The sequence below is a fragment of the Nansenia antarctica genome (assembly GCF_963989245.1).
Source record: "Nansenia antarctica genome assembly, chromosome: 11".
In the NCBI taxonomy this organism is placed as follows: domain Eukaryota; kingdom Metazoa; phylum Chordata; class Actinopteri; order Argentiniformes; family Microstomatidae; genus Nansenia; species Nansenia antarctica.
This window is the reverse complement of record NC_137681.1, coordinates 15,579,532-15,593,409: the sequence shown is the minus strand read 5'-3', so window position 1 is coordinate 15,593,409 and position 13,878 is coordinate 15,579,532. Positions and strand designations below refer to the sequence as shown.

The 13,878-nt window shown below is 43.9% G+C and overlaps 1 protein-coding gene across 1 annotated transcript; it reads left to right on the top strand.

The window, feature by feature from the left end:
* Window positions 1-19: 19 nt before the first annotated feature.
* Window positions 20-9,464, top strand: LOC308167854 (inverted formin-2-like; the record flags this gene model as incomplete). Its single annotated transcript, XM_080542332.1, has 4 exons — window positions 20-33; window positions 5,943-6,252; window positions 6,379-8,022; window positions 9,417-9,464. 4 exons carry the CDS (start codon window positions 20-22, stop codon window positions 9,462-9,464), a joined length of 2,016 nt encoding a protein of 671 aa, XP_080398458.1.
* Window positions 9,465-13,878: the final 4,414 nt, after the last annotated feature.

The window sequence follows — 13,878 nt, the reverse complement described above, 5'->3', positions numbered from 1 at the left end:
AGAGAATAGTGGCTTTAAGATGGCACAGACAAGGCTCGTCTGAAAGTAAAACATCAAAATATCGAGGGCATTAGTTATAAGTTACCCCTAATGGGCCAGCATCAGGTGCAAATGAAAAGTAACATTATTTTAAAAAAAATATTGACATACGGTCACTGAGTACTGCAGAGTACTATTTTTGTTGCTTTAATAAAGGCTGGCAGTCTTTAATTTAACTGTTGTTGGTGTGGACTATATACTGGGGAGGTATTTGAATGAATGAATGAATGAATGGTCTTTATTGTCATTGCTACAGTACAGGTACCAAACAACGAAATTTAGGAGGGGTGGCTCCCCTGGTGTTAGGAAAAAAAAAATATATATATATATATAATATTCAGGGGTCAAAAAATGTATACAAATATCGGATCGGTATCGGTATCGCCGATACCCGAAGCCCAGGTATCGGTATCGGTAGTGAAAAAGTGGGATCGGGACATCCCTAGCTAAAATGTTGTCAGCGTTCATGGACCAAATTGGATGTGTCGATCCATGGCGCTTCCAATTTCCTCACGATAAAAAATTCTCGTTTTTTTCACACGTCCACCATTCGTATAGCAGAATTGATTACTTCTTTATAGACAGAACACTACTTCCCTTTGTCAAAAACGTAGAATATTCAACCATAATTGAATCTGACCATGCCCCAGTACTATTGGATCTGTCCTTCCCACTTAACTACTCTGACCGCGCTCCATGGAGACTTGATACCACACTACTAACAGATAAAGAATTCTGCCAAATGATTTCAACTGCCATAGACAATTTCTTGGAAACCAATAGGGACGACACTGTTTCTCCCTCCCTGCTCTGGCAGACCCTTAAAGTAGTAATAAGGGGGGACATTATTGCATACACATCTAGGCTGAACAAAGCTAGGAGGCAAGAACAGGAGCAACTTCTCAACTCAATGATTGACATAGATCATCAATACTCTGACTCTCCCACCCCGGAGCTTTACAAAAATAAGCTGAATCTCAAAGCCAAATACGAGTTATTAACATCCGATAAGACAGAACGTATGCTGCTGAAATCACGAGGCTTTGTTTATGAGCATGGGGAAAAGGCTGGTAGAATGTTAGCGCATCAATTAAAATGTAAATCCTCTGACCAACAGATTCCACAAATTAAAAGAGAAAATGGGGAGCTTACAACTGACCCCCTCGAAATCAATGAGACTTTTAGGGCATTTTATTCCAAATTGTACACTTCTGAGGCACCCAATGATGATACCAATATGCAACATTTCTTCACAAATTTAAATGCCCCTGTTATCAACCCTGTTCATAAAGCAGAACTTGAACTACCCTTCCAAGACACCGACATTTATAATGCAATCACAGCTATGCAAAGTAGTAAGGCCCCGGGCCCTGATGGATACCCCATCGAATTCTACAAAAAATTCTCAACCAAATTAACTCCGCTCATCTTAGAAATGTTCAATGACTCAATGGATAATGAGGCCCTGCCACAGACGCTAACAGAGGCATTCATAACCCTTTTACCGAAACCAGGGAAAGACAGAACGGAGTGTGGTTCACATCGCCCCATCTCGCTGCTCAACAGCGATGTCAAGATATTAGCTAAAGCACTCGCCCGGCGTCTAGAGTCCGTCACAGACGAGGTGATCTCCCCTGATCAAACTGGCTTCATGCTGGGCCGCCACTCATTCTCTAACATCCAAAACCTTCTAAATGTCGTACATTCTCCTACGTCCGAGGAGGTACCTGAGGTGGTTCTCTCCCTGGATGCGGAGAAGGCTTTTGACAGAGTGGAGTGGGCGTACTTATTTGAATGTCTGAAAGCTTTTGGCTTTGGACCCACTTTTATTGCATGGATCAGACTACTATACTCATCTCCTAAGGCAGGGGTCGGCAATTAGGTTTGGCCTCGGGCCAATTTTTTTTTGAGCCACTAGATGGCGGGCCCGAACATAATCAAAGGCTAATTTAAGTAATTGATTGTTTTAAAATGTGACACGTTCTAATGCTTTGACTTTTCTTTCGACTGTACACATCGCTAGTCAACTAACACAGCTTGTTTTGTGAACCTGCTAACAATGTAAAGTAGTGTTCTAGTTAACTAGGTAGCTGTCCAATCCATTATGTTGCAGTATTTTGGCTTGATTAGCGAGTTTGTGTTGTGATTCTCAACAACGTTGAAACGTAGTTTCACACTTTTCCATATTTTTGAATAATAAATGTGTGGACTGACGATGTAGCGTAGCCTAACTTATTCTAATAATTATGTAACAGTTTCATTCTGATAATTATTCCCCCCCCCTCCCAGACAAGGTCACATTATTATTATTGGATTGGTTGTTTGCGTGCCGGGTGAAGTTAGCCAAACATTTAACCTGCTAGCAAGAGAAACATAATGTCACTCTCCAAAGGTCTAAAGAGGAAAGTTGACGGTGGAAACAGGGCATTTAAAGAGGAATGGACAGCGAACTATACGTTCATCCTACCTGGTTTCATCAATGCAAAGCCGTTGTGAGAGACATTTTCCGTGCTCACAATGTTCCCTTTCTATACGCGAGTCGTCCTTTTCGTCAATGAATGCGATAAAGACGCACGAGAGGAATCGATGGATGCATAAAAACCTTGAGAACTGCCTGTGGATTAAAGTGACGTCAATATCACCAGATATCAAGCAAATACTGACCGATGGGAGATGCTTTTTGTTTGCGCCGATTTTGTTTTCAATGTTTTTCAGAAAATTAAACAGAATTTGCGTTGTTACTGTTCATATGTGTGTTGCAGTCACATATACGTAAACATTACGTTTGAATGGCTTACTGAGCTCGTGTTATTTTGTTCAAACCACACACGGTATGTCGGCTATTTCAGCACCGTGACGCGTTGTCCACCTGCTTATGATTCACTCTGAGGGGTTCAGCGTCAGTGCGCTTCGGTGCACCTTGCTGCCTGATTGTCTGTCCCTGTGTCATTCACTCTCAACATGGATAAAAGTACAATAAGCATTATTCAGGTGGAGTTCGATTCTCTATTCGGACATTATAGGCGCTATATGTGGGACTGTCGGTCCGATATTATTATAAAAAAATAAAAAAAATAAAAAATAAAAAGTGGATTCTCAAAATAATCTGCTGGGCCAAATATTATTGGTGACGGGCCAGCAATGGCCCACGGGCCGCCTATTGCCGACCCCTGTCCTAAGGCATCGGTAGTTACGAACGGGAAACGCTCCACATTTTTCTCATTGTCGAGAGGGACACGCCAGGGGTGCCCGCTGAGCCCACTCCTATTCTCATTCGCCATCGAACCTCTGTCTATCATGTTAAAATCTTCTCCAATAATAAATGGAATTTCTAGATGGGGGAAGGAACACAAGGTGGCGCTATATGCCGACGACTTACTGTTGTATGTATCTGAACCGGTGCAATGCATTTCCCATATAGTTCAGATGCTGCATAGATTTGGTAGCTTTTCGGGATACAAGATCAACCTCACTAAGAGCGAATGTTTTCCAGTGAACAACCTAGATCTCGCAATCCCACAATGTGACTTGCCCTTCCATTTGTCTAAATCTGGCTTCAAATATTTGGGAATTAATATTACACGGTCCTTCTCTAAACTACATGAAAAAAACTTCACGCCCCTTGTTAATAAATTAAAAGATGATTTACAGAAATGGAGGTCCATTAATTTATCACTGGCAGGGAAGATCAACTGTATTAAGCATTAAGATGAACGTTCTACCCCGATTCCTCTACCTTTTCCAATGTCTCCCTATATTCCTCCCAAAGTCCTTCTTCTCGTCCATAGATAAGTCCATATCATCTTTCATTTGGGGGGGGTAAAGTCCCTAGAATACAGAAAAGACTTCTACAGCGACATCGGTCCCAGGGCGGACTGGGCCTACCAAATTTGCTTTATTATCACTGGGCTGCCAATATTCAGAAAATCATATACTGGGTCCATTCACCACAGCCGTCTTGGTGCGAAATAGAAAATGAGTCATGTCTTTCAACATCCCTCTCCGCCTTGATTACCTCCAAACTCCCTCTATCTGCCCCACACTACACCTCTAACCCTGTTGTTGTTAATACATTACGAATATGGTCACAATTTCGACGCCACTTTGGTTTAAAAGATTTCTCCAACCTAGCCCCTATCTGCAATAACCACCTTTTTGTCCCCGCCAGAATAGACAATGCTTTCGCCTTATGGAAAAGACTCGGTCTCTCCAAATTTAAAGATCTCTATACTGAGGGCGTCTTCTCGACCTTTAATCACCTCTCTCAAAAATTCAACCTTCCCCGCTCAAGTTATTTTCGATACCTCCAGGTCCGACATTTCATTAAAAGTTTGGATCCAAACTTCCCAAATGCACCACAACCTTCTGCTATAGATGATATCCTCCAAATTCCTCCCAATCTAAAAGGCCTAATATCAAGTATTTACTCTAGCATATCATCCCTCGGAGACACTTCCCTCCACAAAATTAAAGAGAAATGGCAGGAGGAGCTAGGGGACGTAATACCCGATGACTCCTGGACTGAGGCTCTGACGAGAGTTAACGGGAGCACATCATGTGCTAGACTAGGCGTAATCCAATTTAAGGTCTTGCACCGAATTCACCTTTCCAAATCTAGGCTAGCCAGAATCTATCCTGACGTGGATGAGAATTGTAGCAGATGTCATAACGCTCCGGCAACGCTAACACACATGTTTTGGTCATGTCCCTTATTATTTGATTATTGGTCAGCAGTTTTCAGGACCCTCTCACAGGCACTAGATCTGAACCAGCAACCTAACGCCTACTCAGCTATCTTTGGCATAGCGCCAACTGACCAACAGATTATTAACAAGCATAAAGACATTGTGGCATTTGCCACTCTACTTGCTCGACGGAGGATTTTGCTTTGTTGGACATCCCCCAAACCACCGAATTCCTCCTTATGGTTGACTGACCTTATGCTTCACTTGAAACTTGAAAAGATTAAATATACACTTAGGGGGTCCAAAGACCGCTTTTATTTCACCTGGAACCCAATAATATCCTATTTCAACAAACTAAAAACCCTCCCTGACAATGCAAGTGCGCTGGATGCTGAGTGATGACATATGTTGTGAATCTATTTATCAGGATAAACCCCTAGAGATACATCATCTCGTTCTAGAGAGGGACATATTACAATCATAACAGACATGGTATCACAGACCAACACGACCATCTCATCTATCCTCACTTACAAATGAATTGCACTTTATTTCTCTTTATCTCTTTGATTACTTACCTGTACTGTCTTCATTACCTATCACCACTGTTATTATTATTATTATTATTTATTGTTGTTTATTTATATCCTTCGTCCTGGGATGCACCACTTGGGATTTTGTGGGTGGGGGGGGGGGGGGGGGGGGGGGGAGGGTTGGGACATGTTTGTGTTTTGTGTAAAAACAAACCAAAACTGAAAAGTATTATTTTTGTATATCTGTAACATCTCAATAAAAAGAAAGTAAAAAAATTATTTAAAAAAATAAAATAGAAACCATTAGACAAGGCGTTTTCAAGGCAAGCTCTTCTGTGTCAGGCAATTTAGAATGTTGAAGTTTTTCCAATTGTCCCATTGTGATGCAATAAGAAACTATTACAACATTTGCAACATTTGACAGTGCTACAAAAACACTGTGTGCATTGGCCATTGAGATAATATAGAGATATTGAGATATTGAAAGTACTGGGATTCATCTTAATTATGTATTTTCCAGTTTTGGATATACTGCCAATGCTGAGGTAGGTGTGGGATGCATTAAATGCTAATCAAATGTTGGTGGAACAACAGTCACAGTCACTTTCTGTAAGATTTCCCAAACATCAATACCTATGTTGTGTGTGCGTGTGCGTGCATATGTGCATGTGTGTTTATGTAACAGGGAGACTGAGGACCTGGACCTGAACATCCAGTGTGAGGCCTTTGAGGATTCCATGGCCGAGGATGCGGAGGAGATGGAGAGGGTGTACGGAGGCATCGACATGAGCAGTCACCAGGAGGTCTTCACCTCCCTCCTCACCAAAGTGAGCAGCTCCCCAGCCTCTGTCCAGCTGCTGTCCATCCTGCAGGCTCTGCTGCTGGTGGCTCCAGGACGGGGAGACGTGTGGCTGACCCTGGAGGCCCTGGCTGTCCGTGCCACTCTGCTGGCCCACGACTCACAAATGGACTCCGCTGAACGTTTGATGGAGCGCCTGCTCTCTTCCAAGAGACAACAGATCTCAGCCAGTCCCAAGACCAAGACCACCAACAGGGCAATCCAGACAGACTTGCTCGGCAGCACAACCAACCAATCAGACATGGCTTCCGTAACTCCCCCTCCTCCCCCTCCTCCCCCTCCACTTCCTGCTGCTACCCCAAACCCTCCTCCTCCCCCACCCCCACCCCTGCCAGGCACCACTTATGGTGCACCCCCACCACCTCCTCCTTTACCTGGGATGCCACCTCCTCCTCCACCACCTCTACCAGGGATGGGGCAGGGAGGTCCACCTCCTCCCCCTCCCCTGCCTGGTATGGGCCCCCCACCTCCCCCTCCCCTGCCTGGTATGGGCCCCCCACCTCCCCCTCCCCTGCCTGGTATGGGCCCCCCTCCCCCACCACCCCCTCCCCCAGGTATTGGAGGAGGTATTATTGTGCCCCAGAACGCTCCTCTCCCCAAGGCCAGCCGCTGTCCCACACTGCGCATGAAGAAGCTCAACTGGCAGAAGCTGCCCTCCAGAGTGGTGTCTGAAAGCCAATCCATGTGGTCGTCAGTGCAGTCTGATTCCCTGGAACCTGACTACTCCAGCATTGAGGAGCTCTTCTGTCTGCCAGTGACTGACTCAAAGGCCAAAAGTACCAACACTACGGTCAAACGAGAGCCCAAAGAGATATCCTTCATTGATGCCAAGAAAAATCTAGATTTGAACATATTCTTGAAGCAGTTCAGATGCTCACATAAAGACTTTGTAGCTATGATCCAAAATGGGGACCGTTCCAAGTTTGACGTCGAGGTGCTGAAACAGATGCAGACGTTACTGCCGGAGAAACATGAGATTGAGAACCTCAAGTCATACCAAGGGGAGATAGAGAAGCTGGCCGGTGTGGATCGGTTCTACCTCGAGCTCCTATCAGTTTCATGCTACACCATGAGGATCGAGTGCATGCTTCTCTGTGAGGAGACCCCTTCTGTGTTAAAGATGCTGCAACCCAAAGCTGAGCTGCTGGACGCAGCCTGTGAGAGTTTGAAGGAGAGCACCCGCCTTCCAAGTTTCTGCAAGCTCATACTTGACATTGGAAACTTCCTCAACTATGGGAGTCACATAGGCAATGCAGATGGCTTCAAGATCAGCACCTTGCTGAAGCTCACAGATACCAAAGCCAACAAGTCCCGTATCACATTGCTCCATCACATCCTGGAGGAGGCGGAGAAAACCCATGCTGACTTGCTGAACCTTCCGGATGATCTAGAGATCTGTGAAAAGGCTGCTAGAATAAATGTGGATTCTATTCAGGCAGAGTCGAGCTCACTGGTCAAACGGTTGAAGGGTTCTGAGAAAAAAGTGTCCTCTTCTTCTCAGGAGGATATCAAGCAGCAGTATCTCACTGCTATGAAGGGGAACCTGGAGGCCTGTGAGAAGCTGCAGGAGCTCTTTGCCTCCATCAAAAAGAAGAAGGAAGAGCTAGCAGAGTATCTGTGTGAGGACACGTCCCGCCTCTCACTAGAGGAGCTGTTCAACACCATCAAGACCTTCAGAGGACTCTTCCTTAAAGCAATCAAGGAAAACCAGACCTGGAGAGAGCAGGCCATCAAGGCAGAGAAGAGGAAGAAACAGCAAGAGGAGGATGACGCCAAGAGACCGAGGGGGGAGAACGGAAAAATAATTCGTAAAGCCCCCCCAGTCCAGGAGGAGGGCTGCATCATGTTGGACCACCTGTTGGCTATGATGAAGGGCAATGCACTAAGGAAGACCACCAGGGCCCAGGCAGACAGGGGCAGCCTGCCCTCTAATGACAAGAAAAGGGATAGCACCCAGCCTGAACATGCCAAGCTTGAGCGATCATCAGCCGTAGATACCCAATATGGCATAGAAGTGGACAAGGTGGCATCAACCATTCAGCAAGGATCGCAGGACAGACTGCCACACACAGGGGAGTCCACATCAGGCCTTCCAACAGGACTCAAACTGGATTAATCAGAGACCATCGCCCCCCTCAATCCTGGATTGGATCCCCTGCTCAAGGAGGGATCTTCAGAGAGAGATGAGGGCATCAGTGGCGGCTCCTGCCAAATCTCTCAGGGGGGGCAATTGTTGCGTTGATGGTTAAGGTGACACGTTCAAGGGTAAATTCACCTAAATCAGCGGGCTTAAATAAATTGACTCTCACAGCCAAAAAATAAATAATAAAAATAAAAAAAAGCTCTTTGGTCTTGCCCATTGTGGAGAGGTTGGGGTCTGATTGATTGAGTGTGTGGAGTGTGTCTTTTATAAAGGTAACGAGTTCAAACTGGTGCAGTTAATACAGGTAATGAGTGGAGAATAGGAGGGCTTCTTAAAGAAAAACTAACAGGTCTGTGAGAGCTGGAATTATTACTGGTTGGTAGGTGATCAAATACTTATTTCATACAATAAAATGCAAATTAATTATTTAAAAGTCATACAATGTGATTTTCTGGATTTTTGTTTTAGATTCCGTCTCTCACAGTTGAAGTGTACCTATGATAAAAATTACAGACCTCTACATTCTTTCTAAGTGGGAAAACCTGCAAAATCAGCAGTGTATCAAATACTTGTTCTCCCCACTGTAGTTACCGAAATAAAACACAGATCAAAAGATTTAATGTACGATTCAAGTAGCCGATGTCCTTGACAACTGGTAAATGTGGTGGAGCAGGATTTAGCTTCTCTGAGGAGTTAAGTAGAGAGAGCAGCCTGTGGCTGTGGAAAGGATTGGGCTTAAATTGAGGATACACTAAAACGTGAAACTGACAAGCGCCAAAAAAGCTCCCCTGCCAGTTCCTGCCAACAGAGACTTGTTGAGACCAGCGTGCAGGGGGTTGGCACGGGTTCACACCGAGGCTGGTTGAGGCAGAAATCGAAGGACGTCGTGTGTTTTTATATTCCTCATTCGATTCCATGCATTACAATAAGCCTGTCCACCGATTTTCTACCTCCATGGTTGGAACCACGAGACTAGACACTACATGGTCATGGATGTGCCTAGGGACACAGCAAGCATGACCAGGGAAAGTTGTCTCCACAGGACCTGAAGCACAAAGCACCAATTCAGTTCAAGAAAAGAGAAAGAGTAGAGAAATGTATGCTTGTTACACAGAAAGTGTTAAAAAATAAAACTGACGTCATAATCTGCCCTCTAGGGCCAGCATCAGGTGCAGATCAAGCGTCAAGGGGGTTACTATCGTTGAACAGAGAATAGTGGCTTTAAGATGGCACAGACAAGGCTCGTCTGAAAGTAAAACATCAAAATATCGAGGGCATTAGTTATAAGTTACCCCTAATGGGCCAGCATCAGGTGCAAATGAAAAGTAACATTATTTTAAAAAAAATATTGACATACGGTCACTGAGTACTGCAGAGTACTATTTTTGTTGCTTTAATAAAGGCTGGCAGTCTTTAATTTAACTGTTGTTGGTGTGGACTATATACTGGGGAGGTATTTGAATGAATGAATGAATGAATGGTCTTTATTGTCATTGCTACAGTACAGGTACCAAACAACGAAATTTAGGAGGGGTGGCTCCCCTGGTGTTAGGAAAAAAAAAAAATATATATATATATAATATTCAGGGGTCAAAAAATGTATACAAATATCGGATCGGTATCGGTATCGCCGATACCCGAAGCCCAGGTATCGGTATCGGTAGTGAAAAAGTGGGATCGGGACATCCCTAGCTAAAATGTTGTCAGCGTTCATGGACCAAATTGGATGTGTCGATCCATGGCGCTTCCAATTTCCTCACGATAAAAAATTCTCGTTTTTTTCACACGTCCACCATTCGTATAGCAGAATTGATTACTTCTTTATAGACAGAACACTACTTCCCTTTGTCAAAAACGTAGAATATTCAACCATAATTGAATCTGACCATGCCCCAGTACTATTGGATCTGTCCTTCCCACTTAACTACTCTGACCGCGCTCCATGGAGACTTGATACCACACTACTAACAGATAAAGAATTCTGCCAAATGATTTCAACTGCCATAGACAATTTCTTGGAAACCAATAGGGACGACACTGTTTCTCCCTCCCTGCTCTGGCAGACCCTTAAAGTAGTAATAAGGGGGGACATTATTGCATACACATCTAGGCTGAACAAAGCTAGGAGGCAAGAACAGGAGCAACTTCTCAACTCAATGATTGACATAGATCATCAATACTCTGACTCTCCCACCCCGGAGCTTTACAAAAATAAGCTGAATCTCAAAGCCAAATACGAGTTATTAACATCCGATAAGACAGAACGTATGCTGCTGAAATCACGAGGCTTTGTTTATGAGCATGGGGAAAAGGCTGGTAGAATGTTAGCGCATCAATTAAAATGTAAATCCTCTGACCAACAGATTCCACAAATTAAAAGAGAAAATGGGGAGCTTACAACTGACCCCCTCGAAATCAATGAGACTTTTAGGGCATTTTATTCCAAATTGTACACTTCTGAGGCACCCAATGATGATACCAATATGCAACATTTCTTCACAAATTTAAATGCCCCTGTTATCAACCCTGTTCATAAAGCAGAACTTGAACTACCCTTCCAAGACACCGACATTTATAATGCAATCACAGCTATGCAAAGTAGTAAGGCCCCGGGCCCTGATGGATACCCCATCGAATTCTACAAAAAATTCTCAACCAAATTAACTCCGCTCATCTTAGAAATGTTCAATGACTCAATGGATAATGAGGCCCTGCCACAGACGCTAACAGAGGCATTCATAACCCTTTTACCGAAACCAGGGAAAGACAGAACGGAGTGTGGTTCACATCGCCCCATCTCGCTGCTCAACAGCGATGTCAAGATATTAGCTAAAGCACTCGCCCGGCGTCTAGAGTCCGTCACAGACGAGGTGATCTCCCCTGATCAAACTGGCTTCATGCTGGGCCGCCACTCATTCTCTAACATCCGAAACCTTCTAAATGTCGTACATTCTCCTACGTCCGAGGAGGTACCTGAGGTGGTTCTCTCCCTGGATGCGGAGAAGGCTTTTGACAGAGTGGAGTGGGCGTACTTATTTGAATGTCTGAAAGCTTTTGGCTTTGGACCCACTTTTATTGCATGGATCAGACTACTATACTCATCTCCTAAGGCAGGGGTCGGCAATTAGGTTTGGCCTCGGGCCAATTTTTTTTTGAGCCACTAGATGGCGGGCCCGAACATAATCAAAGGCTAATTTAAGTAATTGATTGTTTTAAAATGTGACACGTTCTAATGCTTTGACTTTTCTTTCGACTGTACACATCGCTAGTCAACTAACACAGCTTGTTTTGTGAACCTGCTAACAATGTAAAGTAGTGTTCTAGTTAACTAGGTAGCTGTCCAATCCATTATGTTGCAGTATTTTGGCTTGATTAGCGAGTTTGTGTTGTGATTCTCAACAACGTTGAAACGTAGTTTCACACTTTTCCATATTTTTGAATAATAAATGTGTGGACTGACGATGTAGCGTAGCCTAACTTATTCTAATAATTATGTAACAGTTTCATTCTGATAATTATTCCCCCCCCCTCCCAGACAAGGTCACATTATTATTATTGGATTGGTTGTTTGCGTGCCGGGTGAAGTTAGCCAAACATTTAACCTGCTAGCAAGAGAAACATAATGTCACTCTCCAAAGGTCTAAAGAGGAAAGTTGACGGTGGAAACAGGGCATTTAAAGAGGAATGGACAGCGAACTATACGTTCATCCTACCTGGTTTCATCAATGCAAAGCCGTTGTGAGAGACATTTTCCGTGCTCACAATGTTCCCTTTCTATACGCGAGTCGTCCTTTTCGTCAATGAATGCGATAAAGACGCACGAGAGGAATCGATGGATGCATAAAAACCTTGAGAACTGCCTGTGGATTAAAGTGACGTCAATATCACCAGATATCAAGCAAATACTGACCGATGGGAGATGCTTTTTGTTTGCGCCGATTTTGTTTTCAATGTTTTTCAGAAAATTAAACAGAATTTGCGTTGTTACTGTTCATATGTGTGTTGCAGTCACATATACGTAAACATTACGTTTGAATGGCTTACTGAGCTCGTGTTATTTTGTTCAAACCACACACGGTATGTCGGCTATTTCAGCACCGTGACGCGTTGTCCACCTGCTTATGATTCACTCTGAGGGGTTCAGCGTCAGTGCGCTTCGGTGCACCTTGCTGCCTGATTGTCTGTCCCTGTGTCATTCACTCTCAACATGGATAAAAGTACAATAAGCATTATTCAGGTGGAGTTCGATTCTCTATTCGGACATTATAGGCGCTATATGTGGGACTGTCGGTCCGATATTATTATAAAAAAAAATAAAAAAATAAAAATAAAAAGTGGATTCTCAAAATAATCTGCTGGGCCAAATATTATTGGTGACGGGCCAGCAATGGCCCACGGGCCGCCTATTGCCGACCCCTGTCCTAAGGCATCGGTAGTTACGAACGGGAAACGCTCCACATTTTTCTCATTGTCGAGAGGGACACACCAGGGGTGCCCGCTGAGCCCACTCCTATTCTCATTCGCCATCGAACCTCTGTCTATCATGTTAAAATCTTCTCCAATAATAAATGGAATTTCTAGATGGGGGAAGGAACACAAGGTGGCGCTATATGCCGACGACTTACTGTTGTATGTATCTGAACCGGTGCAATGCATTTCCCATATAGTTCAGATGCTGCATAGATTTGGTAGCTTTTCGGGATACAAGATCAACCTCACTAAGAGCGAATGTTTTCCAGTGAACAACCTAGATCTCGCAATCCCACAATGTGACTTGCCCTTCCATTTGTCTAAATCTGGCTTCAAATATTTGGGAATTAATATTACACGGTCCTTCTCTAAACTACATGAAAAAAACTTCACGCCCCTTGTTAATAAATTAAAAGATGATTTACAGAAATGGAGGTCCATTAATTTATCACTGGCAGGGAAGATCAACTGTATTAAGCATTAAGATGAACGTTCTACCCCGATTCCTCTACCTTTTCCAATGTCTCCCTATATTCCTCCCAAAGTCCTTCTTCTCGTCCATAGATAAGTCCATATCATCTTTCATTTGGGGGGGGTAAAGTCCCTAGAATACAGAAAAGACTTCTACAGCGACATCGGTCCCAGGGCGGACTGGGCCTACCAAATTTGCTTTATTATCACTGGGCTGCCAATATTCAGAAAATCATATACTGGGTCCATTCACCACAGCCGTCTTGGTGCGAAATAGAAAATGAGTCATGTCTTTCAACATCCCTCTCCGCCTTGATTACCTCCAAACTCCCTCTATCTGCCCCACACTACACCTCTAACCCTGTTGTTGTTAATACATTACGAATATGGTCACAATTTCGACGCCACTTTGGTTTAAAAGATTTCTCCAACCTAGCCCCTATCTGCAATAACCACCTTTTTGTCCCCGCCAGAATAGACAATGCTTTCGCCTTATGGAAAAGACTCGGTCTCTCCAAATTTAAAGATCTCTATACTGAGGGCGTCTTCTCGACCTTTAATCACCTCTCTCAAAAATTCAACCTTCCCCGCTCAAGTTATTTTCGATACCTCCAGGTCCGACATTTCATTAAAAGTTTGGATCCAAACTTCCCAAATGCACCACAACCTTCTGCTATA